Below are 27,801 nucleotides of genomic sequence, written 5' to 3' on the forward strand. Positions count from 1 at the left end.
GCGCGCGCCTCGGCGGCCACGCCCCCTCCCGCGCGGCGCGGACGGGCAGAGGGCCGGGAGGAGGAGGAGGAGGAGGAGGCCGAGGGCTCCGGGCCGCGGCCCGCCCCCGGCCCGCCCCCTGTGCCTGCGGCGTGGGGAGCCGGGCTGAGGCGGAGCGGGGAGACCGAGGGGCCGGCGGCTGGGCTCGGTTTCCTGCTCAGTGGGCGTCGTTGGGGCCCCGGCGGGCCCCGCCCCCGCGCCTCCCACCCCGGGCCCCAGCTGTCACTCAAGGCGGCGGGCTGAGGCCGGCGGCAGCGGCGGGCGGAGAGAGAGGCAGCTACGCCACAGCCCAGCGGCGGCCATTCGTGGAAAAATAGGCCGTCCCGCTCCTCCCAGCTCCGGCTGCGACCGGCCTTCTCCCCGCTACCCCCACCCCACCCTCCGCCTCCTCCTCCTCCTTCTCCTCCCCCCTAGAGCGGCGCCTCAGCGGGGCATTAATGCGGGATGAGCGGTATGTAACCCCCTCCCTCTCTCCCTCCTGTGCACACCCCTCCCTCCCTCTGCTCCTCCCTCCACCCTTCATCCCCCCTCTATCCCGCCCTCCCGGGTTCCCCCTTTTCTTCCCTCTGTTCTCCCCCTTCTTACCCCGATCTTCTGTCGCTGCCCCTCCGCCCATCCGTGCTGCTTCCTCTTATGCCCCCTTTCTTCTCCTCCTCTCCCGCCTGCCCCTCCGGCTTGCCTCCTCCGTACCTCCCTCCTCCATTCCCCCTTTCTTCGCTAACCCTCCCTCCTGAGCACATCCTTCCCTCCTTCATTCCTCTTTTCCTCCCTCTTTCCCTCCCATGCACAACCCTCCTCCTGCCCCCTAAAGCATCGGCGGCCACTCAGTGGCCGTCGATGCTTTAGGGGGCAGGAGGAGGAGGAGGGTTGTGGGTGGTTTTTTCCTGCTGTCTCTGGGAGAGGAAACCAAACCTCCCCTTTCTGGGTGTTAACTCTCCAGCCCCCATGGGTTGGGTTTCAAACCACGTTTCTTAGGACTCGTTCTTTTGTAATAATGATTTGTACTGTTGTTTTTATAAAGAGGCAAAAGCGACAAGCTGGGAACGGAAAAGGATATGCTCGTAGGTTTTGTTGTTGTATAAATGAAGGTGAATAATTAACCTGTTACGCTTGATATTTTTGCAGATCAAAAGAAGGAGGAAACTATGCCCACAGAGGGAGAGAAATCTCCCGAGGCAGAGAATAACAACAATAATAATAAAAAAGGGAAAACTGGAGGCTCACAGGTAAAGAACACACACCCGAATAGGGAAGTGCCCAAACTATTAGCATTTAAAATGAAATGTTCAGCTAACAGCATTTCCTGCTCAGGGCATCTTTCTTTGGGTTGGATGAAGCACAGTTGGTTGGGTGCAGTGTTTTTACTGCCTGGACATGTTTGCTTGGTTGCGTTTTGCAGTGATCAGCTGCTTTCCATGTTATAGAAGCGTTTTTAATTTTTTTTCTTTATTTTGAGGGGGAAAAAAGACTGAATTGATGATGCAGTTGAGGTCTTGGCTGTCACATAATCATTGATAATTAAAGACTTTTAAGAGCATTATGTTTAAAGATTATTTACAGCAATTCATACTTCCTTATTCAGAGCTGTATCATTGGTCTCTGTGCAGAAGCGCCTTGTTGGGGTTTTTTTTGGCTTCCTGTGCAAACCTTAATGCTCACTTTTGATGCTTGATACTTGCACTCTTGTCCTGAATCCTTTCTGTTTTCTCTTTTTATGGATAGGATTCTCAACCTTCACCTCTCGCTTTGCTAGCAGCCACTTGCAGCAAAATAGGAACTCCTGGTGAGAATCAAGGAACTGGACAGCAGCAGATTATTATAGACCCAAATCAAGGTTTGGTGCAGCTTCAGAATCAGCCACAGCAGTTGGAATTGGTAACAACTCAGCTAGCTGGAAATGCTTGGCAGCTCGTTGCCGCTGCTCCTTCTGCTTCAAAAGAAAATAATGTTGCTCAGCAAGGATCTTCTGTTGCCTCAAGTGCAGCAAGTCCCTCCAGCAGCAACAATGGAAGTACATCTCCTTCAAAAACCAAATCAGGCAATTCTACAACGACCCCTGGACAATTCCAAGTCATTCAAGTGCAGAATCCAAGCGGTAGTGTCCAGTACCAAGTGATTCCACAGATTCAGACAACGGAAGGTCAAATCAATCCATCCAACGCTACTGGCATACAAGACATACAGGGTCAAATTCAGCTTATTCCTGCAGGGAATAATCAAGCTATCCTCACAACTGCAAACAGGACAGCTTCAGGAAATGTTATTGCTCAAAACCTAGCAAATCAGACAGTTCCAGTCCAAATTAGGCCCGGTGTTTCCATACCACTGCAACTGCAAACTATTCCTGGTACTCAGGCACAAGTTGTAACAACGCTACCTATAAACATTGGTGGGGTAACCCTGGCTTTGCCTGTGATTAACAACGTTGCCACTGGAGGAAGTTCAGGGCAAGTTGGCCAGTCTACCGAGAGTGGAGTTTCCAATGGAAATCAGCTGGCGTCTACACCTGTCACTTCTGCCTCTGGTAGTACCATGCCAGAGTCTCCTTCCTCATCTTCCACTGCTACAACCACTGCCTCAACATCTCTGACTAGCAGTGACACACTGGTCAGCTCTGCAGAAACAGGCCAATACACAAGCACAGCAGGCAGCAGTTCAGAGCAGGCGACTGAAGAACCTCAAACAACTGCTACAGACTCTGAAGCCCAGAGCTCCAGTCAGCTTCAGTCCAATGGACTACAGAACGTCCAGGATCAGTCAGGTTCCCTTCAACAGGTCCAGATCGTAGGTCAGCCTATTCTGCAGCAGATACAGATCCAGCAGCCTCAACAGCAGATTATTCAGGCCATTCCTCCACAGTCATTTCAGCTCCAGTCAGGGCAGACTATACAGACCATCCAGCAGCAGCCTTTGCAGAATGTTCAACTGCAGGCAGTGAGCCCAACTCAGGTGCTCATCAGGGCTCCAACTTTAACACCATCAGGACAGATCAGCTGGCAAACCGTGCAGGTTCAGAATCTGCAAAGCCTTTCAAATCTGCAAGTTCAAAATGCTGGGTTACCCCAACAACTAACCATTACTCCTGTGTCTTCAAGTGGTGGCACAACCATTGCCCAGATTGCTCCAGTGGCTGTTGCTGGTACCCCCATCACTCTGAACGCTGCCCAGCTTGCTTCAGTACCTAATCTTCAAACAGTAAGTGTTGCCAACCTGAGTGCTGCAGGTGTTCAAGTTCAAGGAGTTCCTGTTACCATTACCAGCGTTGCGGGTGAGTGGTCTGACAAAGGTTTGGAGTTTTGCTTGTTTGTATGGTTGTTTTGTTTTGTTTGTGATAGTTGTTTGTGGCTTTGGTTTGATTTCTTTTTTTTTTTACTATTACAAGAATACCAGATGATTTTAGATTAGCACTCTTTCTTCAGAATTTTCTGTAATGAACGTTAAACCCTTAACTGTGAGCAATTATCTCACACTTTATTACTAAAATTCAGATTTTAAAATAGCTGACATTTTTGCTAAATATTGAATTAATATTGCCAGTGGTATCAGTTGAAATGGAACTGTTTGTATTTGATAAACTACTTAAATATTTCTGTCCTCTGTCTTACTAAAGACTTGTAGACTCCTGAAGTGAACATGGGACTTTACTGATAGAGCTTTGATATGTTTAAAAGCCAGCAAAAAAAAGCTTTTTCCAACCAGGCAGTATTCCAAATCTTCTTTTGGGGACATAGAATGAGAAGTGGCAATATGTCAGCTGGGATACCTTGTGTCCTGGCATGTATTCATATGAAACTACTCATTGCATTCTGCACTAGCTCATAAAGTTGTTCCCTTAAAAGTTTGAGTCCTGCAAAGAGATTGAGTGGAATAATGTGTGCTTGCACATGGTTTCTGTGGCTTGCTTTAAAATAAAAAGATAAAGCCAACTGGTGACTGTACTTCAGTACTTGCTGCTGAACTTTTGATATGTACTATGAAATGTCTGTTTGGTTATGCTGGTCTAATGGTTGGGAAAGGAGCTATTAAAAGGTTCTAGAATGGATAACTGAAGTTAGTTTTACAATAAACTCTGTGCAAGGTCTCTGCAGTGTCCCACAAGGACACCTCTTTATGTAAAATTTGCTGACTTTTAGTGTTTTAGATAAAACTTGATTTAGGCAGGAGTTATCTTTGTCAGCTTGATAACTACTTACCAAAACTTGGGTTTATGTCATAGAAGTAAAAGTCTTCTATTGTAGTGGTTACAATAAACTCTTCCCAACAACAGCCTGACTATAGGCACAGTTTTTTACTATAAAATTGTTAGAAAAAACACATCATGTTTGACTGCTGTCAAGTCTGCATAAGCAAACATTAGTATCATATAGACTTTTAAATGGTTTGGGTTTTGGTTTTTATAATCATATGCTAAGATGAAAAATGTTTACCTGGGCAAACAATTGTTCTTTTTGATTGAAATGTTTTTGAGGAGACATAACTACTAACATAGTTTAGTAGTAAGAAATTAGCTATTGGGAGAATTTTGTCTGCTGTGGTACTTCTCAGCATGGAATGGCATGCTGGAATACTAAAAGCTGAGTTAGATGGCACTAAACCTGGCTTGTTTAAGGAGTGTCACACAAGCATTTATGTGGGTAATTAGAATTAAAATCTTGACCTTGTGTTTAGCTGTAATGGTTCAAAGAGAAGTTTGGTTAGCTGTAGCTGAGCAACTGTAGTCCTATTTACCTTGGAACAATTTTTTCTTGATAGGAAGGTGCTGGTTGATGGTTTTCTTAGACAGAAGTCTCTACTTTGGTAGGGACTCCATAGAAAGCCTCCTTTGGGAACAGCCTAGATTTGGGGGTGCATGTAGGTTTTTTCTCTGCTTACTATTGGTGTACTACTATTCAGTACACACTAGCAGGTATTAGAGCAACAGATTCTGAATATTATCTTCGTTGGTTATATTGACCCTACCTGTGCTTGCATATGAAGTCTTTTGGAAAATAAAAGGATTGAGATTGGTAACTTGAGGATGAAAAAAGGGCAATGAATCACAAGTATGGTCCTGGTCAAGCCAAGACTTAGTCATACAGTGTTTGTATGCTAACTAGGTTACATTTTGTGACCATTGAATTCTTCTTCATTGTACCCACTCTCTCATGTCCTGCTCCCAGTAGGCCTTACAGCTGTTTCCATAATTTTTTGGCAGCAGTGAATCATAGAAACATAGAATAATTTGGATTGAAAGGGACCTTTAAAGGTCATGTAGTTCAGTTCCTCTGCTATGATTAGGGACATCTTCAACTAGATTAGGTTGCTCAGAGCCCCATCCAACCTGGCTTTGAATGTTTCCAGGGATGGGGCATCCTCCACCTCTCTGGGCAATCTGTTCCAGTATTTTGCCACCCTCATTGTAAAAAACCCTCTTTCTTATGTCTAATCTACACCTACCCTCTTTCATATTAAGGCCATTCCCCACTGTCCTATCACTACATGCCCTTGTAGAAAGTTCCTCTTCAAGTCTCTTGTATCCCCTTTAGGTACTGGAAGGTGTTATAAGGTCTCCCCAGAGCCTTCTTTTCTTCAGACTGAAAAACCCCATTTCTGTCAGCCTTTCCTCATAGAAGAGGTGCTCCACCCCTATAAGTATTCTGACATTTTTTCCTTTTCTTTTTCAATAAGGTACTATTTCTCCCGCAGGACTTGATGTTATGGATAAAGAACAAGCTTTTTGAATACAAGAGATTAGTTGTAATTTCCTTCTCTTACTTATCTCTGCTTCTATCCTATGAAACTTCCTGATTCTACACTCTGGGAATGGGAGACATGGTAGAATGGAAAGGAAAGGGAAGAACATGATGTGCAGTCTTTAATGCTAAATGTATTAAGATTCCAAGGAAGGAATAGTTATGAAATAGAAAATTGCAAACATGCTAAGATCTAAACTTCACTTGCCACCTAAATAGAATAAGCTGACTTGATCAAGGCTGTTAACTTCCTTGGGTTTGCTGGTTTTTATTTGAAATGTTGTTGTTTTGTGTGTGTGTGTTTTGTTTTTTTTTATTGTTCCCAGGCATCATTACAGGAAACCTTTTGAAAAACAAACAGCTCAGCTACCTCAATATCTGCAGACTGGTATTTCTTTTCTGCAGTACCTGAGCTTGCCAGTGTGAAGTGTCTTGAAAACAAGCTGAACTCTCTACAAGTAGTTCATTTGCCACAAATGAGCAGTAGAAGTAGGCGTTAGAAGTGAGCTGTGTAGAGGATGTCCAGAAAATTTTAAGAAGGCTGAGTGAAGAACTCATCCCATGCATTGATTCAGGTGCTCTAACTTTGTTAGGGAAAAGAAGTTATGTTGTCCTTCAATCAAGCCAGTTGAGTTTCTAGGAAAAAAACTTTTAAAATCACAATAAAAAATCACAATAAATAACTTCTTTTGTATTTGTGTCATATTTCTGTTCAATGAACAGGGGTTTTCCTAGTTATTTCCACAGTGAGATATTTAAGCACAATTTTTTCTTTAGTTTTTCAGTAGTAAATGAAGCAGTAAAGCAGGAAAATACTTAATTTAAAATTATAACACTTTGTTGATTTATAGAAAATTTTGAGAAATGGAGGAGTTGTGGTTTTTGTTGTTGGGTTTTGGGTTTATTTTATTTTATATTTTATTTTTGTTTTGCCAAATAGATTCTAAATTCCAAAAGAGAAAAATTTCACATTGGGAAGAAAAACCATAAGATCTTCTGGTAAACACTATATTTTGGTCTACCTTTCATAACTTCCTAGGTTTACTCTGCTGTAAACCTAGGAAGATGTACAAGTGTGTTTGGGATTTCTTGTTTTGTTTTTCCAGTTAAAAGTTCAAAAACTGATCCTGGTAAGTACCATACTTAGGGTTATATGTTGCACGTGGTCAAAAACACAGGGCAAAGCAGAGACGTTCTCACAATCTTTCACTTTCTGGCCTGAGAGAAAACTTCAATGTCAGTGATGAAAAGTATTTTTTTACTGTAGAGCTACTGAGTGCTCACACAGGTTGCTCAGAGATGTTGCAGACTCTCCATCTTCAGAGATATTCAGAAACTGTCTGGACATGGTCCTGGACAGCTTTCTGTAGGTGGCCCTGCCTGAGCAGAGTGATGGGACCAGATGATCTCCAGAGGTCCCTCAAAGTCTATGCCATCTGTGATTCCATAAAATTTTATTAAGGTGTACAGAGTGTCAGTCAAAGGCATAATTAAATGTACAGAAGAAAGCTTTATTCTCATCCAGTTCAGTTTCTGAGCATTAAAACCAGATCTTTAATCAATTGTTTAATTAAGAGGAAGACAAACAACAGGCTGCATAGAAACCACTGTGATTGCTTGAACATTCAGGGATCTACTAATACCTGCCTTGCTGTGAGATCAGTACCTGTCTTAGCCTTTTACCAAGCTACTTCTGCACTAAGTATTTCTTCTCTGCTGTCAGTTGTTGTTTTGCACATGGTTCCCTGTGGATGGGAATAGCCTGGAATGTTATAGATTGCAACTTCCTGAATTTTGCCCCTATGGTCTTGGGGAAAAGTAGATACTGCAAAATACCCTTGCCCTTTTTCAAGGCTTCTGCTGTGAGAGTTGCAGATGGAAGTTCAAAGGATTCCTGTCCCCAGCCCCTTTTTAAATTAAGGTAGATTTGTGTAGATGAGTTGAGTGACACTGTAAGAGACTAAGTGAAAGGAACTGCTTTTAGTACTAGTTGAGTCTAAGAAAAAGATACAATTTGTAAAATGGTTTCCTTTTGGTAAGTGGAGTTGTTTTGTTTGGTTGGTTCATTTTGATGTTTTTCTCTTATTCTTGGAGGGTTTTTCTTACTGGGCTTTTTGTGAGGTTTTCTGGTTGGGTTTTTTGGGGGTTTTTTGTGCTTCAGAAAAATTCCCGCTTTATGAGAAAAAAATTAATAGACCAAACTTATATCTACCTTAATGATACTTCTTAGAGTACTTTTGTTACATGATGATGGAGGTGTTTGCCCCATACAAAAGTGAATTAGATGATTTTGTTTTAAAATAATGAAAAATATTTTTTGTATTTTATGTATACTTGTTCCAAAATCACTTTTTTTAAGCAAAAGTAGTCAGATTCCATCACCTTGCAACACAAGTTCAAGCCTTTTTCTTGAACATGAGTGGTGACATGGTCTGAATTATGGGGAATTTTGAGTTCATCCACCCAAAATAACATGGGGCAATAACTTCTGTTCAGTGGAACAGGCTGTTGCCTGGCAATAGTAAAGCTGGAGAGTTTTAAGTCTTTTGTAGGGGTGTGCGATGGGCTCCAAAATAGTTCTTAATGACAATGAAATCCCATGCCAAGTGTTCTTATTGAGATACTTAAAAATATGTAATGAGCCTCGCCATTCTGTTTCATACTCTATAGTAATGTGAGCTACTAAGGCATTTCTCTCTTTGGCCAGATACTTTCACATCACTGTGACATAGTTATGCAATTTGTCAGTACCTTGAGGTCTCCTGACTTCTTGTGCATTTTTCGCACTTGTCTGCATCCAGCTTTAGCCTTTCTTCAAGGCTTTCTCTTCCCTTTCCCTCTTTATTAAGTCTTCTTGTTTGACAGGCACTAGTTTTAGGACTTGCAATTCAAAGACTCAATATATTGTTTAGACATGACTGTCTGGGTCAAAGTTTGATGAGGACTTGGAAGCATTCTATCCAATTCTTTAAACAGGAAAAAAAAGAGAAAAGGATTAGATTAACTCTATGTCGCTCAGTGACCGGAAAAAGGGAAACATCACACCATTTTTTAAAAAGGTAATAATTAGGCTCCTGAGAATTAATAAGCAGTCAACCTCATCTCTGTGTCTGGTACAATCATGGAACACACCTTGTGCCAGCTATGTCCAGGCATGTGTGTACTGAGGTGGTTAGAGACAGCCAACATGTCATCCCAAATGTATGCCAAACATGGCTTCACAGAGGGCAAATTGTGCCTGACTAATCCAATGGCCTTCTGTGCCAGAGTGACTGTATGGGTAGGTAAAGGAATAGCTGCTGACAATCTGCTTCATCTGCTGTGACTTTTTGTGAGGGTTTTTGACATAGTCCCTCACAGTAGCCTTGGAGAGATACGGATTTTAGGGAAGTGGCTGGATGGCCACATTCAGAGTTGCCATCAGTGATTCAATCTCCAAATGTAGATCAGTAATCAATGATGTCACCACACTGGGACCAGTACTGTCAGTATCTTTACTAATGATGTGGGATTCTGTGCACCCTTGGCAAATTTGCAGATGGCACCAAGATGAGCGGTGCAGTTGATGTGCTTGAGGGAAAGGATGGCATCCAGAAGGGTCTTGGCAGGCTTGAGAAGTGGGCAATGTGACCCTCATTGTACTTCAGCAAGGCTGAATAAAGGTCCCCCACCTGTGATGGAGCAATCCCTAATCTCAGTATAGATTGTGTGATAAAGTAATGGATTGAGAGCAGTTCTATGGAGAAAGACTTGGGGATATTAGTAGATGAAAAATGGGATGTGTGCTGGCAATGTACACTTGCAGCCCAGGAAGCCTATGGTATCCTGGGCTTCATAAAAACAAGCAAGGCCAGCAGTTCAAGGGATGTGATCCTCTTTCTCTTTGCCACTGCTGTGGGACCTTGTCCATTGGAGTGTGCTGGGAAACACCACTAGAAGATAGACATGGATCTGTTACAGCTGGTCCAGAAGAGAGCCATGAAAATGATCAGAGAGCTGCAAGACATCTTGTATGAAGATGGGCTGCAAGAGTTGGTTTATTCAAACTGGTGAAGAGAAAGCTCTGGGAGCCTTCCAGATATATAACAGAATCTTGTCAGAAAGACAGACTTTTTACCGAGACCTATTGAAAGTAACAGCACAAGGGACAGCAGTTTTAAGCTGAAAAAGGGTAGGTTTAGATGGGACATGAGGAAGAAATGCTTTACTCTGAGTGTGGTGAGACACTGGAACAGGTTTTCCAGAGAGGTTGTAGATGCCCTGTCCTTAGAAGTGTTCAAGGTGAGGTTGGGTAGGTCTTTGAGCAATGTGATCCAGCTGAAGATGTCCCTGCCTATCGCAGGGGGATCAGAGCTGCATGATCTTTAAAGGTGCCTTGTGATCCTTGTATGATTCTATGAATATAAAATTCAGAAGTGTTTCTGACCCTCTCTCGTGCTGACTGCAGGTGATACATACAAAGAGCAGTGCTCAGATTCTCTTCCCTCATTCAGTCAGCTGCATATTCCTGAGCCATAAGTGGGATTTTTTTAAAAAGAAGTTTAATAGCTATAGATGGATTTTTTTCTCTGAATTTGTCTTTTCTGAGTCATTTTTTATGCATTCAGTATTTGTCTGCAATATATTGTGTTTTAATTGTTGCATAAGACATGTTTTTATTTAAAGTTCTTAAGTTCCTCTATTATGAAAATTTAAAATACCTGATTCATCTTCATGCTATTTGCAGTCTTCTATTACTCTACATTATGTATGCTAGATTTTGAGGGAGGGGAAGGTGTTTAGTCTGAAGTCCTAGAATATTACACTTGCATTGTTTAACGAATGAAAATGCATTTTTGTGATGGCATATCCTGTGGGGCTCCTCTCGTGTTAATGTAATAGTGTCTAGAAACAGAACTTGGTGAGTGGTATAGCTAAGCAAGAAGGGATTCCTGTAGGTGGCTAAGTTGAAAAGGGTTTAAAATAGCCACATTACATACAAGAAAACTGGCAAGTATAAACACCAAAGGTGGAAGTCAAAGGAGCTGAAGGATAGGGGTTGCATGATTTATTTTTTTTTAAATAACATGCAGTATTTTCCTGGATGTTCATTGACAAGCAAGATGCAGCAAATATCTTGAAAGAAACAAGCTGCAAGCTGTGGAATCTGTAGTAAGAAGATAAGTATAAAGTACTGAGCTGTATTAAAAAAAAACAAGCAAAAAAAGGAATCTGTCTTGGTTTTTTACTTCATACTATGTGACTTGGCATTCTGAGAGTGTAGATGGGAGGAGTATAGAAATGTAGCATACTTTTTCCGAGTCATGAAAGGTCACAACTGTTCTCAGGCTGCCTTGAGCTGAGAATTGTTGCAGAACCACAGTGTTCTAAATATTATAGTACTGGCATCCTTTTCAAATATTTCAAAGTAATTACAGGAGAAGCATTTAGTCTCCTAATGAAAAAATTGCTTTGGTTATGGGATTTTCTTAAACTGAAATTCAATACAGTGGCAGAAACAGTTTGACAACAAACTGTAGTTGAAAACAAACATTAGCCATGGTGATGTTAGCATAAAAATAAAAGTGTCAATATAGTGGTTCTGAACTTGATCCCTAAGAAATGTGCAATCTGCCTGTTCAGATAAATTGCCAGTATGCCTCAGTAAAACCAGTCTTTTCTGCCTGACCTGTGAGTAGCAAGGCGTGACTTCATCATTTCTTCTAAAATACAGTGTGAAGGGGAAGCATTTCAAGTACCAACTTTACTCAAAATTGCAAGGTAAAATACTTTTATAATGAGCTATTTTTATGCTATAAACTTCAAGAACAAAATGTAAGCCTTAAATGTAAGCCCTGTCTTGAGAATTTTGCTATCCCCTCTCTCAATCCCTGTAGTCAAAAATTGGAGCATGTAGAACAGGAAAAGAATTGGCTCAGCTTTCTTGTTCATAAAATGCCAAGGAAGTGAATTGAGTGATATGGCACATCTTCAACAGCTAGTTAGTATTTTTTTCTTTGTTAAAGCATACTTAGATCTGCATTAAGCCAAACTTCTTGTTCTTCCATTGCCACCTGGTGTGAGGGAAAGACAAGAAGCATATTCAAAATTTCATTTCAACAGCTTCCTCGCTGTAACTAAAATTTTGGAGTTCTAAGTCTCGTATAATTTTGGAGCTGGTAGATGAAATAAATAATTTCTTACTATTTTAATATATTAAAAACATTTTAATAGCAGTGATGATTCTTGAAAAAAGCTAACTGTATATATGGAATGGGATGCTATATTCTGAGAGGAGTATTAATTTCAAGTGAAACAGTGTTATTATTGGGGGTTGCCGTGTGGAGAGCCAGGAGCTGGACTTGATGATGCTTGTGGGTCCTGCCCAATTCAGGTTGTTCTATGATTGTTGAAAAACAACTCTTTTTTAATGGTCAATGATTTTAATGGATAATTTAGTTAATAAAAGTAGCTTGATTTATGTGCTGTAGCTTTAGAAGTAGTCAGGAGTGCATAATGAAGTATAATTTTTTTAATTAATATTTTACTCTGGTTATGATATATAGCAAAACAGTAGCTCTGGACATCTGTAGCCTCTTGAGAAATGTAGCATCAGAGCACATGCTTAGTTTATTTTGGGGTAGGGTTACAGTTGTATTGATTTCTGTATGCCTCTGTTCCTGACAGTGCAGTCTCCAGTGCTGCTGAAGTTGATAACAGTTATACACCTTGATCAATTGGTCCTTGGAAAAACTGTATCACCCCAACATGCATATTTAATGCACATTTAATCTTCATAGATTGGAAGTCTAGTATTATTTTGTTGTAAAGAGAGAATTATCAGTTAATATCTTCCTGCTGAAAAAACCCTTGGGATGCACGTTAAGTACAAGCCTGAGTTTCCTTAATTATAGTTTCAAGTCATGATGTGACCGCTTTTCCCTGGAGAAAAATACTGAAGTTTAAGAAAAATGGGCCTTGATTTTCTTATTTCTTTGATCAGGGGGAAGTAACTGACAAAAGCATGAAGTCTTCAGTTTGTTCTGATCCAAAAAACAAGACTAGGTAAACAGTTTTGTAGGGTTAACAGTGTTAGAGAAAATGTCAGAACTTTTATGGTTTGGATCTTACAGATTTATGTGGCCCTTCTTTTGTAATTCTATAATATGTATTTTTGTTGGTCCTTGCCTGATAAAGGCTATAACAAAGTTTCAGGTTTTACATCTTTAATGAACAAGTTAGTTTTAATATTGGTCAGCCTATTCATCCATAGACTGTTAATAAAAACAAAGCTCGATGCTCATGTTTAGTCTTGCTGAATAAGATTTTTAAAAATGTTTTATGAATCTTGGGGTTTTTTTCCTTTAAATTCCTTTTAATCTCTTTACCTTTTGCCTTTTTTAAAATATTTACTTTTATCTTGATCAACATAATATTTCATACAGCCAAAATATTTACTTCAAGGAAATTCATGAACCTTCTAGTCAAGTGTAAAATATGTAAGCCAGCTAAAGCATAGACAAAATCCCATAATACCCACCCAGAAAAGCTCCCAGCTACCTCCCAAACTCCAAATAGATTACTGGAACCTTGGCTTATATTTTTTCATGTTAGCCTACTTCTGTCCTTTCAAGATTCAGTTATTACTACTTCATGGAATTACCCATAACTTGAATGGAGGTACAGAAAATGACATTTTCTGAGTGTGTGTTTTTATTACCATATGGCAGAAGTGTGTTAGATAGCATTTGATTTTTGTTTTGGGATTTTTGGTTTTTTTCAGTTTCTTAGTTATTGACCTCCTCTAGGCAGACTGGGGAGACAGACAGTCCACAGGCTTCTTCCTAGCCCTACCCCTGTTTAAGAGGTAGGGGGAAGAGTTGAAGGAAAGAACTGGGCCACATTCTGCTGTGGCTATAAGGTGTAGAATAATCTGAGAGTTGGGGCAAGGGGAGAGGGAGATGTTCCATAAAAGTAAATCTAAGAATCTCAATTTCTTACATCTGCTGCTACTTTCCGTGCAATGTGTCTGGTACTTTGCAGCACAGCTGGTACTTGGGTTTTCAGCTGTTGCTCTAAGTTTCAGCATGCAGGAAACTACTTGTGTTCATCTGCAGAGAAGTGTTCTTGGACACTCACTCTAAGTATACTTTTTGACTATTTATTCAATAATGATGAAAATCAAGGTTATTTTGGAAGAGTCTCTTTTCATTAGTATAACAAGTTACTTTTCTGATTCCATCTCCTTCTTTAGAATACTTAATAAATTGACCATATTTTCTTTTCATTTGAAGTCACAGTATCCAAAACAACCAGAGACATTGCCTTGCTTTGACTGAAATCACCAGTTAATTGTTCAAGACTAAATTTTGTGAAATTGTAGCTCTGTGTTTGATTTTTATATTGGTTTTGTATGGGTCTTTCTGTGTTGTATTTGTAGTAGCTCTTTCCTATGTTTATTAAAGTAATAAAAAGTAAAATTGTTTCCAGTTTAATGAAAGGTCTTACCAGCTGGGAAAACCTATTTTCTGGCTCAAAGTGCCCTCAGGTTGTCCCTAAAGCCCTTGAGTAAATCCTTACATTTTTGAAAAATTATTAAAGTAACTTGGTGAAACTTTTGGGACATTGGTTTGATTTTGTTTTGGTTACCAATATGATTCTTACACTAAAGGAAAAAAACTTCATCTTTTTAAAGATACTTAAACCCCTCTAGCTTTATTGCCACCTTCACTCTTGAAGCGGTAATTTCAACAGAAAGTGTAGTTATTATGCGGTTCAGTAATTTTTTAATACAATGAGATTAAAAAATCTCTTGAAGAAGAGTATAGCAAGTTCTTACAAATCTTGACAAAGTTAGTCACGGACAAAAGATAGAAACTTGCTGCAGTGCCCCTGTAGGGGGTAGAAAAGACAGATGTCTATTTGATGCTGCAATTTGCACTGGAGACTTTCTGCTTGTAGTAGCATCTGGACACAAAGCTGTGATTTGTGATGACCCTCGCAGTAGCTGGATGAATCCAGTTCCTCTCCTTACTCCAAACTGATCTCTACAGAATGTGTGGGTCCCTTGTATCAGTGCTTGCAGTTTCAGTTCTGGGGAATTCTTCTTTTGTCGCATATTGCTTCTTCATAAATCTTTATTAACCACTGCTTAGAGAAGAGAGCAGAATTGTCAGCACACTGTATCATCTTCTCTGTAAATATTTAAATTCAGTGTTGTCTTTACATATATGTAATTTTAAAATGTCATTTGTGTTTCTTTTTTCAGCATGAACCTCTTTCATAGTTTAAAAAAAAAAGAGGATCTTTATCTATATTGACACATACTTTTAAACAATATTTAAAACTTGACTATACCTTAATCGAAGCATTATATTCTATTATACAATATAGACATGTTATTATAAGTATATTGTATTATCAATATATATATATATATAAAGTATATAGATATTATCTTAGTGTAAATTACATTTATGTCTTTGTGGAAAAAGAATATTAAAGGATGTTTTCAATCTTAGAGTATCTGGTGTATGCAGGGCAAGGGAAGATGAGAATTTTTTCCCATTGCTTTCTATTAGTGAGTTGTTAATGGATGAGTTGCTGCATCAGTTCTGATGCCTGTAGAGCTTTGGAACTCTGCAGGCTGTCTTGTAGTAATATGCATTGAAATACAGATTCTAACTGCAGCATTTTCTTTGCTTTTTAGAATACATAGTTGAACAAATTTTCTTCTTTGCAGCATTAGCCACTGTAGCTCTAGGTACATTTTGCCAAGTGTTTCTCAGATTTTGCACCCAACTAAGGTAACTTTGTCATTGCTGCTCTCATCTTTTGACTGCTAAACATTGGTTGCAGAATAGCAACAGGAAATATATACATTTTTTTCTGAGGAACTATGTACCAGAACTGAGAAGTATCCTTTTCTTAGTCTTAAATTTCTCTTCTTTCCAACATCCAATTCTCTAATGCTTTACTCTCATGATTTCTATAGATCAATAAATTTAAGTCCTTTTCTCTCCCTTCTGCTCTATTAGCCTCAGAGAGTAATCTGAGTTTGTGTGTGCTTCTTCAGGTGAACAAGTGTAGGGAAGCAGGTGTAGTGTGTGGTAAAAGGAAGTTTGGTTTGACTTATAATGGATGGCCAAGCCTAATGACCGGTGATCAGTCACTCTGTAGAAGTGTTTTAGGTACCATGCATTAGCTTTCTGAAATCATTAAAGTGCTGTTATGGTTTTACAAATTAATTTTTAACTGAAAATGTGATTGGGGTGTGTGCAGATGTATTATTTGCTTTCATAGTAGTTACTTAAAGTTGCTAAATTTTCTTGCATGAATGTGTTAAAACTCGTGTAACTTGAGTACATGAGTAAAGTATATGTGGGAAAGTATATTTGAGTTTTACCTGCTAAGATGCAATTTTACTGCAGAATTGGAAAGCTGAGCAACTGATGAAGAATAAAGGATGTGCAAGCATTTATCTTGATAATCCTGTATCTCATGTTAATAAGTAATGCAGTTACTTAATGACTTAAATGGGAAAGATTAGTGACTAAACCCCTTGATAAAAGATCATGCAGGCTCTTTTATTTGAGAAGCTTAAAAATTTCTATTCAGTCATAATCATATTTGTAATATTGCAATAAGTGAGACTTCTGTTGCACTTGATTTGTAATTAAATACTATAACAGGTTTCCTTACTGTATTCATTTTGTCCTATGGTCAAATAAATAGTTACTATTCAATAGCAGGATAGAACTTAGGCCTGAGAGGAAATGAAAGGCAATTTAGTATCAATGTTATTTTGTATCAATGTTATTTTGTAACATTGGTTGTAAGTTACCATTATATCCTGACAGTTTGTACAACAAAGCTCAGATATATGCAAGTTCAGCGTTAATTTTTTTTATCAAGCTATTTCACAATTTCAGGAATCATTATTAAAGAAATCATGGGAACTTGAGAAAACTTTCTCTATTCCAAAAGCAGAGGTCAGTGTACAGTGACTGCTTTCACAGCTCATACAGAATAACATACATGAACTGATGTGTGACTTTGTTCCTTCACATAGTGACTTGTTTTAGGCCTCTTTCTCAAATGGGTGCTGAAACATGAGAGCTGTTGTTACTGAAGGGTTTGATTATGAATGGTGAAGTGTAGTGATATCAGGTCTTGTGGTTTGGAGTGTGTCAGGAAGAAGCAATTTCAAGTGATCTCCTGATTGTAGCAGCATTTCTGGAAGGCTTTAAATAGCATTTAATGCCTCTAGTAAGACTTTGAAAGGAATACTTTTAATAAGCCTTTTTTTCTCCATCTAGATAGTGTCAAGAGATCATTCTCTTCCTGTGTAGATAACATTATCTCAACCACCTGTTTTTAGACTAAGCAGGTTTGTTTGCTGGGTTTGGTTTTTTTGTTTCCTCCAAATAAGAAGCCAGTTTAGACCTCGATCCTCTCAACTGAAAAATCCTCTCTGTTTTAAACTTCTAGAAGTTGTCTTCATTTAATTTAGTAGGCTACAAACACATAGCAACATTAAGTTTTCTCAGTTTCTTTTCTTTGGCAGAGGTGATTTAAGAAATAATTAAATTCTCTTATTTTCCCTTCATATTCCCTTTGTTTTCCTTCCCCTTTAATAAGTGCAAGCGATGTAAAAGTTAAAGCTCCTAGTGATCCATAGGATTCTAGTATATAGTTTACAAAAAAATCCCATACAACTCAAGACTATAGCAGACTCACTTTGAGATTTTGAGCAGGTTCTGTCAGTGTTGTGAAAAAATTCTGATTTTTCTTCAGGAGAAAAGATATTTCAACTGGTCTAAAATACACTCCTGTTATTCTCAGAGACTTTTATGTAAAACGGCTTTAAAATGAGAATAGATGCATTTCTACCCTGTGCATTACTAGTGTGCTAGCTTGTTGGGGTGCTCTCTCAGGAGTTCAAAACAAAAATTAGGTCCAGTAATTACATTACTGAACTTCCCAGTGTTTTTTCATAGCTGTGTAAAGCTCTGACAAAGAATATTAATCATATATGTGTGCTTTCTTCAGTTAGTCTTTTACCTCAAAAAACTAGATTTGCTTATTGAATGTTGTGGCTTGGTTCTTCAAATAAGGCAATTTGCATGATATTTTGAGAGCTTCAGAACCTTCTGTTCTGAATTTAGTAAGTGGAATTCAAGGGAAGGGAGTTTAAAATAGTGACTCTATGAGATTAATTTAAAGAAGAAAAATCAATATGCACATTAGAAAATGTTATAACTAATTAATGCTAGCTGAAGAGCAGGTCATTTATTACTGTTTAACTGAAATCATGTGGGGAGTGTAATTGTCTGTCTGAGCAACCTGACTTGGCATTGTCCCTTTTGTATTTTTATTGTCATTTTTCTGGTTATTGTCAATAATTTCTACTCAAATGTGTCACTGTATTATGTTTAATAAATATACTAATTGTTGTAGCTCAGTAGTGTGTATCCTGTATTCCAAGATATGCCCTGTCCTTACATGGGAGAAGGAAAGTTCAGAAAGGTAAAGTGTGTGTCAGCAGTGGTATTTAATATTCTGAAGAAGTGTCAGAAGACCCTTCTGGAGTTGGTCATCTCATTACTTGGACAGTGAAAGTTGGCTCATACGGAATCAGCAAAATATATTGGATTTTTAGAAATGCTGAACAGGCTTCTCTATAAATATTTATTTGTCATATGCTAGAATTATATCCTGAATATTAACCAGTAATCATGGGATGAGAAAAGGAGTCATCCTTCTCAGGGTTCAAGTGTCACAATTCACATCTTACTTGAAAAGCCTTGGTTTGACAGCTGTCTTGGTTTAGGGTAAATTTAGGAAGGAATTTTTTGAAGGGGTCTCTTTAGAAAGCAGATTTAAGTGATCCTTCCCCCAGCTGGTTCAGGAGGTAAATTTTCTCTGAGAGAAGTGGAAGAAACTGTTTATTTAATGAGCAGAGTACTCACAAACATGAAAAGAATGAATAATATTAAGCAATAAAACCTCTCTTTGTTCTGAAAAGATGGTAGATTCAGATTCAGAGTCTAAAGTTTGTTTTGTAGGCATGGCTTTTTTTGGGTTAGGAGCTGCCAAGGCAGTCTCCAAGGGGGACATGATGTGGCAGTGTTGGTCTTCTGGACAGGAGCAGCAGAGTTGAGCAGTTCCTCTGAAGAAGCCACAGTCTAGAGAAAAACCTTTTGTCTCAGCTAATGAACTGGAAGCTAGTTTAAAAGTAAAGAAAGACTCTCAGTTGTCTCTTCCTGGCTACATGGCTGCAAACTCCCAGAGCACTCTGGGAGCTTTACTTTTCTCTTGCTGTCTGTGCTAGGCAGCTCAGTCAGTGAGAAAAGGAAGTTCAGGGGAGTAAAAATGAAGCTTCTGCAGATAAATGGTGTGCATCTTTTCCCTCTGCCCTTTGCTCTCTCTGGCTCTCTAGGCCTAGTTTAGAGCTACAGGGCCCATTTCTGAGCAAAAATACAGACTATGAGGATACCACATCATACAGTCACCTCAGGACAGCCCAGGGAAAGGTTGCATCAAGGCTTTAATACCAATTCAAGAAAATCAGAGAGCGAGATAAATTACCTCTTCAACTGATTTCTGACCACAGACTGATTAGGTCTCAGGACTTCTTTGCTCCAATAGGACTTTGTGGCATAAATGGAGTAGACCTTCTAACAGACTGTAATAAAAAAGTAGAATTCTTAACAATGTACTGTGACTGATAATGAAAATAGAATAGGAGGCTGCAATAGGTCACAATATCTGTTATATCTTTAACTTTTGTAGTGACCATTCACAGGTTCTTCATTTTTAGGGCTGCTCTGTGGATTAAAGGAGTTTGCACCTTGGGTATGTTTAACAGATGGGGAGTGAATTGTGCTCTGTAGAAGACTGCACATTAAGCAAGTTCTTCCTTTTCATTTACCTTTGGCTCACCAGAAAGTGTGCCTGGTTTTTATCACAAGCAGTCACAATTATCATATTAATATTATCATATTACGATAAGCATTAGATATTTTTTAAAAATTGCCTTTTTTTGACTCTGGCTGTTTATAGCACTCACTATTCCAACAGCTTAACAGCCTGACCAGGAGTTGCCCCAGGACTAGCACTTTTTTTGGAAGCTCTAGTATCCTCTTCAGCCACTGTTAGACCAAAGTACTTGATATTACTATTTGCATTTATATCATGATGTTCTTCTTACCCTATCATATTCTCCCTCAAGGATTATCATGAGTGCTTTTCTTTCCTATTAAAGTATGGGAAATAAATATATTTCCACTACATTGCTATTCTGAAAATAAAGAGTTGGTTCTATCCTAAACATATGGGGATTGCACTCAAGGTTAAGCCTGTAATTATTTTTCCTTTGCTGCTGATACCAGAATCCTTTTAGATTTTTTGTTTGTTTGTTTTCACTATATGTCCAATCGCAAGTGGGGTTCAAACGCTATCTCTTAGGGGCTTGTCCTTGTTCTTTTCAGAGAACTGAAAACATTCAGTGTCTCTCACTATTTCTGGCCTTCTTAAGAAGACAAGGAATTCATGTTTATTCATATCTAGGCAGGTCAGATGCAACTTCCAGTCATAAACTAAGGGAAATAACTGTGTAAATTTGATCAGTGCTTCAGGTGAAAATAACCTGGTACTGACCTAGGCAGAAACCAGATTTATTCTATTTCCTGTAGCCAGCAGTAGCCTTTAGATGACAAATCAAGTCACTTTGGGAGGTTCTCTGTATATCATGTTCTTCAGTACTAACCTATGTGCATGTATGTGGTGCTGTTAAGTGGTGTGTGTTAGATTTCACCTCTGGCTGTTACACAAGATATTCTGTGCAAGCATCTCTTGCCCCTCAGTAGTCATGTGAACCAAGTAGTCATTGTCCCATGCTGGGCTGTGTGTCAACTCACTCAGTAGCTGGGTACTTGAGGCTTCAGAGAGAGTGTTCTTCCTATCCCCATTGGTGGTGCCTGTTATGTTATGGATGCTACAGAAATCATTAAAACCCATTCAAATATCTCTGAACCATGTTATCCCTGAGGAATTTCTAAATTTTAAGTGAATGCTTCAATACTGAGGACTAGTATTTATACAATCTTAAATATTGTATTCTGCTCTAAAGAATTCTGGTTGACTGTTACACTCTCTAAATAAGGTGGAAAAAGGGTATTTCCTTTAATTTCACAGTTGTATGAAGACAGTGAATTTTTGAAAATGGCAGCATCTGATTATATTTTGTCCCATTCCTGTTACTAAGAGGGCTGGCATGCAGTCATATTGTCATATTGTGGCTGGAAGTCATCTCTGTGTCAGATTCAGTTTATTATATGTATTTTCTAAGTCTGTATACTACTAATTTTTAAAACAAACATAATATGACTTTGTTGTTCAAGAAACTGCACTTCTTACCTATGTTGGAATAGTTTCCTTTGCTTTAATATCAAGCCAGTAATCCAGATTTCCTTAGATCAAGAAAGCCAATGAGATAATGGACTTACGCTGTCAAGCTGAATTCTTCGTTCATTGATTCAGTCTTGGAATTATGTTTGATCCCTTCCCTGGCGATTCTGTTCTGGTGATCAACTACCTTCTCAGTGAAGAGTCTTTTCTTAATGTCCTACCTGAACTTTCCCTGGTGCAGATTCATGCCATTCCCTCATGTCCTATCACCAGTCACCAGAAAGAGGAGAGAGGAGATCAGCACCTCTCCCTCCACTGCCTCCCTTGAGGAAGGTGTAGACTTTGTGGAGGTCACCCCTTCTCTTCTCCCAGCTGAACAAACCAAGTGACCTCAGCTGTTCCTTGTACATCTTGCCCTTGCGACCTTTCACCATCTTGGTCCCCTCCTCTGGACACACTCTGACAGTTTGATGTGCTTCTTCCACTAAGGCACCCAGACCAGCTCAGAGTGCTCGAGGTGAGGCTGCCCCAGGGCAGAGCAGGGCAGGAGTCACTTCCCAGTCACTTCCCTCACCTGGCTCACTCTGCTCTGCTGATGCACCCCAGGGTACAGCTGGCCCTTTCAGCTGCCAGGGCACACTGTTGACTCATCTTCAGCTTGCCATCAACCCAAACACCAGACCTCTTTCCCCAGGGCGGCTCTTGCTTCTTTTCCCCCCATTTATACTTCTAACCAGGGTGACCCCATCCTGAGCAGAGAATCATGCAAAACAACAATCTCAAAAAAGCTTTGGGATGCTAGTTTGTTCAAGTCTAGTCCTAAGTTTCTTTTTCATTCAAAAGTTCCTTCCTGGCTTGATGTTGATTCTAGTCAGATTGTAAGAGAAGTGACAATTCTGTAAGTGCCATAAAACAACTTCTTAATTAGCTAATTGTAGTTTTCTGAATGCTGATATAGTTCAAAGGTTATTAGGGAGACATTAATTGGTAATTGACTGAACTATATTTCTGTGTAAGATTTTGCCTATTTCAGCTTTTAAGAAAAAGAATACATTTGTTAAACTAGGTAATTTTTCTTAGTATCAGTCAGTAATTTGGAGTCTTGTGCTGTTTTAATAACAAATTACATTAAAATAACAGGTAGGTAATACTTCAGAAAAATTACTGGCTTTAATATTTTGTTTGTGGCTTCTCTTAACATTAGGTGGATTTTTGTCCACCTAATGTAAATGGGTAAAGTTTATTTGTGCATTTCACTTATTGAAATGACTAATAAAAGGTACAAACAATTTTTATTTTACAGGTCAACAGCAAGGACAGGATGGAGTAAAAGTACAGCAAGCCACAATAGCTCCTGTAACCGTAGCAGTAGGTGGCATTGCTAATGCAGCAATTGGTGCTGTTAGTCCCGATCAGATAACACAAGTGCAGCTTCAACAAGCTCAACAAGCTTCTGACCAGGAAGTGCAGCCTGGCAAGAGACTGAGAAGAGTTGCCTGCTCATGTCCTAACTGCAGAGAGGGAGAAGGAAGGTAAATGTAACTTTTATCAGTATATATTTAAGCATCTTATCACAGCTTGCCTCATTTGGGAATGAGATTGTCCTATGTTGCCTAGATTTTGAATGCTTTGTGTGGGCTTTTTTAGACGGGGATTAAAATTGCCTCTATTAGCATGAAATGTTTCTCCTAATAGCTGGTAATGTTTTAGAATATAACTACTTAGCTGTTTAAATATGATCTTTTTAGAGGCAGCAATGAGCCAGGAAAAAAGAAACAGCATATCTGCCATATTGAAGGCTGTGGAAAAGTTTATGGCAAGACATCTCATCTTCGGGCACATCTGCGCTGGCACACTGGTGAAAGACCATTTGTGTGCAACTGGATCTTTTGTGGCAAGCGATTCACAAGGAGTGATGAGTTACAAAGGCATAGAAGGACCCACACAGGTTGGTCATCACTCTGTGTAGCCATAGTACAGCAAGTCTGATTTGTAGTGACCATAGTTAAACAATGGTATCAAGGTTCTCACTTACTAAGTTAGCTGAAAATTACCCTTAAATGTGAAAAAAGTAACTTTAAAATAAGGAAGTGGTAGATTCCAGTTTTCATAAATTTAGGCTGACTGTGAAATCATATAAATAAAAAGGGATCTGTTCCAGTTGTTCTTTTGTATGTAGGCTAGAAAGAGAGGACTATTTCATCGTAGATAGCTGATGTACATTAGCTAGTGCCTTATCTAAATGTAACAAATTTAGGTCAGGCACATAGGATTGGCCATGGACCAGGGTTATTGTTTCCTCACTTGGTTTAGCTCAGACCTTAAGAAATTTATTAACCTAGTCCGTACATTGGATTTGGTCTTCTTGGGAAATTTCCTAGTTTCAAGTGGGAACTGATAAAGCGAAGTCTCTTAACAGTTCAGAATGGAAGAGCTGGTGTTTTAAAAGCTGAAAAATTTTATCAGCCTTCATATTTTTATCCCCAGGAGAGTATCTCCCCCTCCTGTCCCTTCTCCCCAAACTTAGAGCACCTCATGTCTAAGTACTAATTACATTTGAACAGTAACAGTACCTTTTGGTAAACTGAATTTGTCTCTCTTGGTGTAGATTTCATACATCTTCTTGGAGCATTGGAATTCGTGTTTCTGAATTTGTTTCCCATTGGTGTAATCTAAATTTAAAAAGCATTATTATAAAGTTGTTCTTTGAGTGCTTTTACCTTCCTTGCTCTGGTAGATTTATAGAAGTTTATGAAAATTCTCTGGTGTCCTGAAATTCAAACTTCTCGTCAGATGATCACAGCATAGCAAATACTTGTTGAGAACATTTAGTAGTGGGCAGTAGGTGGCCAAAAGCCTATGACTGAACAGAACACACCTGGAAATGAGACAGGTGGAAAAGGTGTCCTTATAAAGACACTTTGAGTGTTGAATAGAATAGGGTGAGATTCAGATGATCAAGCAGTGTTCAGTGCTCTCTTTCAGTAACATGTTGGTTTTCTTTTTCTTTTTGAAAAGGTGAAAAGAGATTTGAATGCCCAGAATGTTCTAAAAGGTTTATGCGAAGTGACCATCTCTCGAAACATGTCAAAACTCATCAAAACAAGAAGGGTGGTGGAACAGCCCTTGCTATTGTTACCTCAGGAGAACTGGACTCTTCAGTTACTGAGGTTCTTGGTTCTCCAAGAATTGTCACTGTTGCTGCCATTTCTCAAGATTCAAACCCAGCAACCCCTAATGTTTCAACAAACATGGAAGAATTCTGAAAGGATCATTTATATGGACACCTAGTGCTGCACTTAAGTTTACATACCTTTCAGGATATGGAAGTGGGCTGGTAAAGTGGATTACAGAGCAGGAAATCTTTTTTTCAGTCATGACTTCTGTAAGTGTTCCAGGTTGGAAGGTCAGCAAGGGAAGTGTACACCGGTGCAACAAGACAAATATTTCAAAAATACAAACAGCGCAAATTGATGACTGGATAAACAGATAGAGGAATAATATTTCCATACTGTACTTTTTTAGTTATATATCTGTATATTCTGTAATGATTTTAAGTGAACTTTACCCCCCTATTTTACCACTGTATGTTAATGTGTTTATAAAATCTGATAGTATCAATGTAAAACTGGGTGGACCTTGACTAGGATTAATACCATTTGATGAAGGCACTTTGTTTTTAACATAAATTTGTAGTATTTTAATGAGAGCATCCTTTTCCCATAAGACGCAGCAAAACAGAACACAGGATGAACAACAGTGGACATATTTTGGGATTTTGCTCAGTCCATACAACACATCAGTTAATTTTGGCCATCTTTTCTCAAATTTTGGAATTACTCAAATAGCAGCTGAATGATGCATGCTGCAAAGTGATTCTGAGGTGGGCCTCAGATTAATTTCGACTACTACATTATAGTAGTGTGTATAAATGACAATCAGTGAGTTCTAATTCCTCTCTTCGTGTGGAGAGCTAGGCTACGTAGAATTAGTGTAAACAGTAGGAAAGATAAAACCATAGAAAGATATTAACATATGATTTACAAAAGTAATGGTATCTTTATGTAGAACAAAAGAAAATTGTGTCAATTTTTGGTAAATAGTTTCATTTTATATTTCCCTGCCCATCTGCCCATGGCAAGGAGGTTGGAACTAGATCTTTAAGGTCCATTCCAACCCAAACCATTCTGTGGTTCTATGATTCTGTATTTTAAAACATCTGTGGCCCATTTCTAACTCATAGATAACTTGAATCTTAAAAACTCGAGCTTAGGTGTTTGATTGTTTTAATTTTGTTAGAATTCATGGAAATCAATCTGACAACTGAGTGTTATCCAGTATCTCCTCTGTAAATACTAGTTTATTATGTTGTGGTTAATGTGCTGAGTTCTTTGTGCTTTGACTTAATAGCCAAAGAAAAAAAATTATCACATTTTAATAAGGAAAGAAGTAAGTAAACATTTTCTCTTTCCCCTCAAATATTACCACCACTTTTCAAGGATAGTATGTAGGCTGGTAATAAATATCTGTTACCTATCTAGTCTTATATTGATCCTCCAACCAAAAAACAAACTGGGAAAAGAGAAATATTATAATCTTTTTGGGACATGACTTTTGGTTTCAAAGGTTTGGTTAAATTTTCAGATGTGACAGTGAATATAGAGGAAATATTAAAAAAAAAAGAGAAAAAACAATAACAAAAATTGCATTTTCTGTGTGAAAATTAATAGTAGGTACAAGGAGGAAAGATGGCCAAATATTTCATACTCAGGATTTTTAATTACTTCCCCTAGGCATAAATACAACCTTTTACATCTACAGTCACTTGTTAATAAATTCTCATGACCAGTTTTTAAGGAGATTTATATACCAAAATATTTTAATGTAACTGAAGGAAGTACAGTGCAAGAAGAATAAGATGTTCTTCTTTCCCCTACAAATTATGAAAGGAAGAATGTATGTGGTAGCTGTTGGTTTGTAAGGCGTAACAGGTACCCTGTGCATTCCCTAAAGATCATATACTTCTCATCTGAACAATTTATCAATCTTGTGGTGTTTTCTGTATTTTTGAAGCAAAAGAAATGCCATTGTTTACACTGTGTACACTTTAGGCCAGCCCTTTGTAGCAAAATACTAAGCTGAGGGTATTTTATACTTTCAGTTTACATAAAAAGCTTTGAGATTAAAGAAAAACAATTTTACACTGTGGTTATAAATTTCAAGTTTCTTAAAGCTTTTTTAGACTTGTAACAGAGTCTTTAAATTTTAGTTGGGTTTTGTACATTATTTTGTATATTTTATTTAAAGTACTCTTAACTGATGTATCTGGATTTAAAACATCAGAAGCAATTAGGTGTTACATTTAATACAGATGAACATTAGGTAGTATTAACTGTTAATTTTATTATAAAGGAAATGAAATGTCAAAGATATATTTTATCATTATGCTTCACAATCAGTGCTCTACATTACTTTATGCAAAGAAGAACTTTCCTAATGTTAATATCATATTTCCTAAAAGTTAACAGTTTTGTAAACTGAAGTTACAAGCATTCTGCACAACCATTTCATATGTAATTTTTTCATGCATACTTATGTATGCAGATAGGAAACTGAAGTAATTTTTAATCTACAATGAATCCCTGTTATAGATGTATCCAAATCTAAATCTGGTTGGCTTCATAGCATCTCAAATACATTAACTTGTGTTAGCAGGTGCACATTTTACCGCTGGAATTAGAAACATTCTGCCAGTCTGTTCTGCATACCATTCTGAATCCACTTTTCTGTCTTAAAAGGATCGTAAATTTCAATGTCCTTTATTTGACTCAGTGGGATATAGCTGTTGTAAGTAATAGGGCACAGATGTGCAGTAGTATCTTGTTTAATGGCATTTCACTGTTCATTCCCTTTGCCACCATTAAAAATTTTGCTTTATTGTAATTATCAGTGCAAAGTGTATTTACCATGGTAGAACTCCAGTGTTAGAATAGTTTTTTTCTTACAATATACTTTCTTTGGTTAGGTTTGTGTATGTGTTGCCGATTACATTAGCAATTGGTGTTAAGTCATTATTTATCACATTCTTTCACGAGAGCAGTAATAAAAGTGTGTAATCTAGGAGAAAAAGTTAATTTGTCAAAGTTAAGTAAGCATGATGTTTAGGTCCTATTTTTCAATTTTATAACTGTTTTATTGCAACAATATTTGTATTTAAGTCTTCATTTTAATGCCTTGTGGTGTTTTTTTATGCATGTCACTGAATTGTCATCCCGCAAGAATTGATGTGCAGCATAGGGTATTAAATCTACATAATGATTTTGAAACTGAAAAATAGTTGATGGTAAAAATGTAAATGTTTTGCAAAAATTCCTTATAAAAAAAAAAAAGTTTTGTAGTAATATTTCACTTGTAAATTTTTCTAAAAAAAATGGAAAAGGAAAAAAATGAGAGTAATGTTTCCCCACATCTAGAATTTAGAAATTAATTCTGCCAGCAAAGCCTGTAAGGCATTAATCTGACACTTTTACAATGCTGATTTGTATAATTTTTTGGTGGGTTTGGAACTAAAATCATGTACAAGTTGTTGCCTGCAATAACATTTTGCAAGTAACCTATTAAAATTCCCTTGAGTTTAAAA

General features: G+C 38.3%; 1 protein-coding gene across 1 annotated transcript; it reads left to right on the top strand.

The window, feature by feature from the left end:
- Positions 1-220: 220 nt before the first annotated feature.
- Positions 221-27,801, top strand: SP4 (Sp4 transcription factor). Its single transcript, XM_058018730.1, has 6 exons — positions 221-490; positions 1,165-1,265; positions 1,762-3,307; positions 22,465-22,693; positions 22,910-23,109; positions 24,180-27,801. Exons 1-6 carry the CDS (start codon positions 484-486, stop codon positions 24,425-24,427), a joined length of 2,331 nt encoding a protein of 776 aa, XP_057874713.1. The 5' UTR covers positions 221-483; the 3' UTR covers positions 24,428-27,801.

This window comes from Melospiza georgiana, chromosome 1 (assembly GCF_028018845.1).
Source record: "Melospiza georgiana isolate bMelGeo1 chromosome 1, bMelGeo1.pri, whole genome shotgun sequence".
Taxonomy (NCBI): Eukaryota; Metazoa; Chordata; class Aves; order Passeriformes; family Passerellidae; genus Melospiza; species Melospiza georgiana.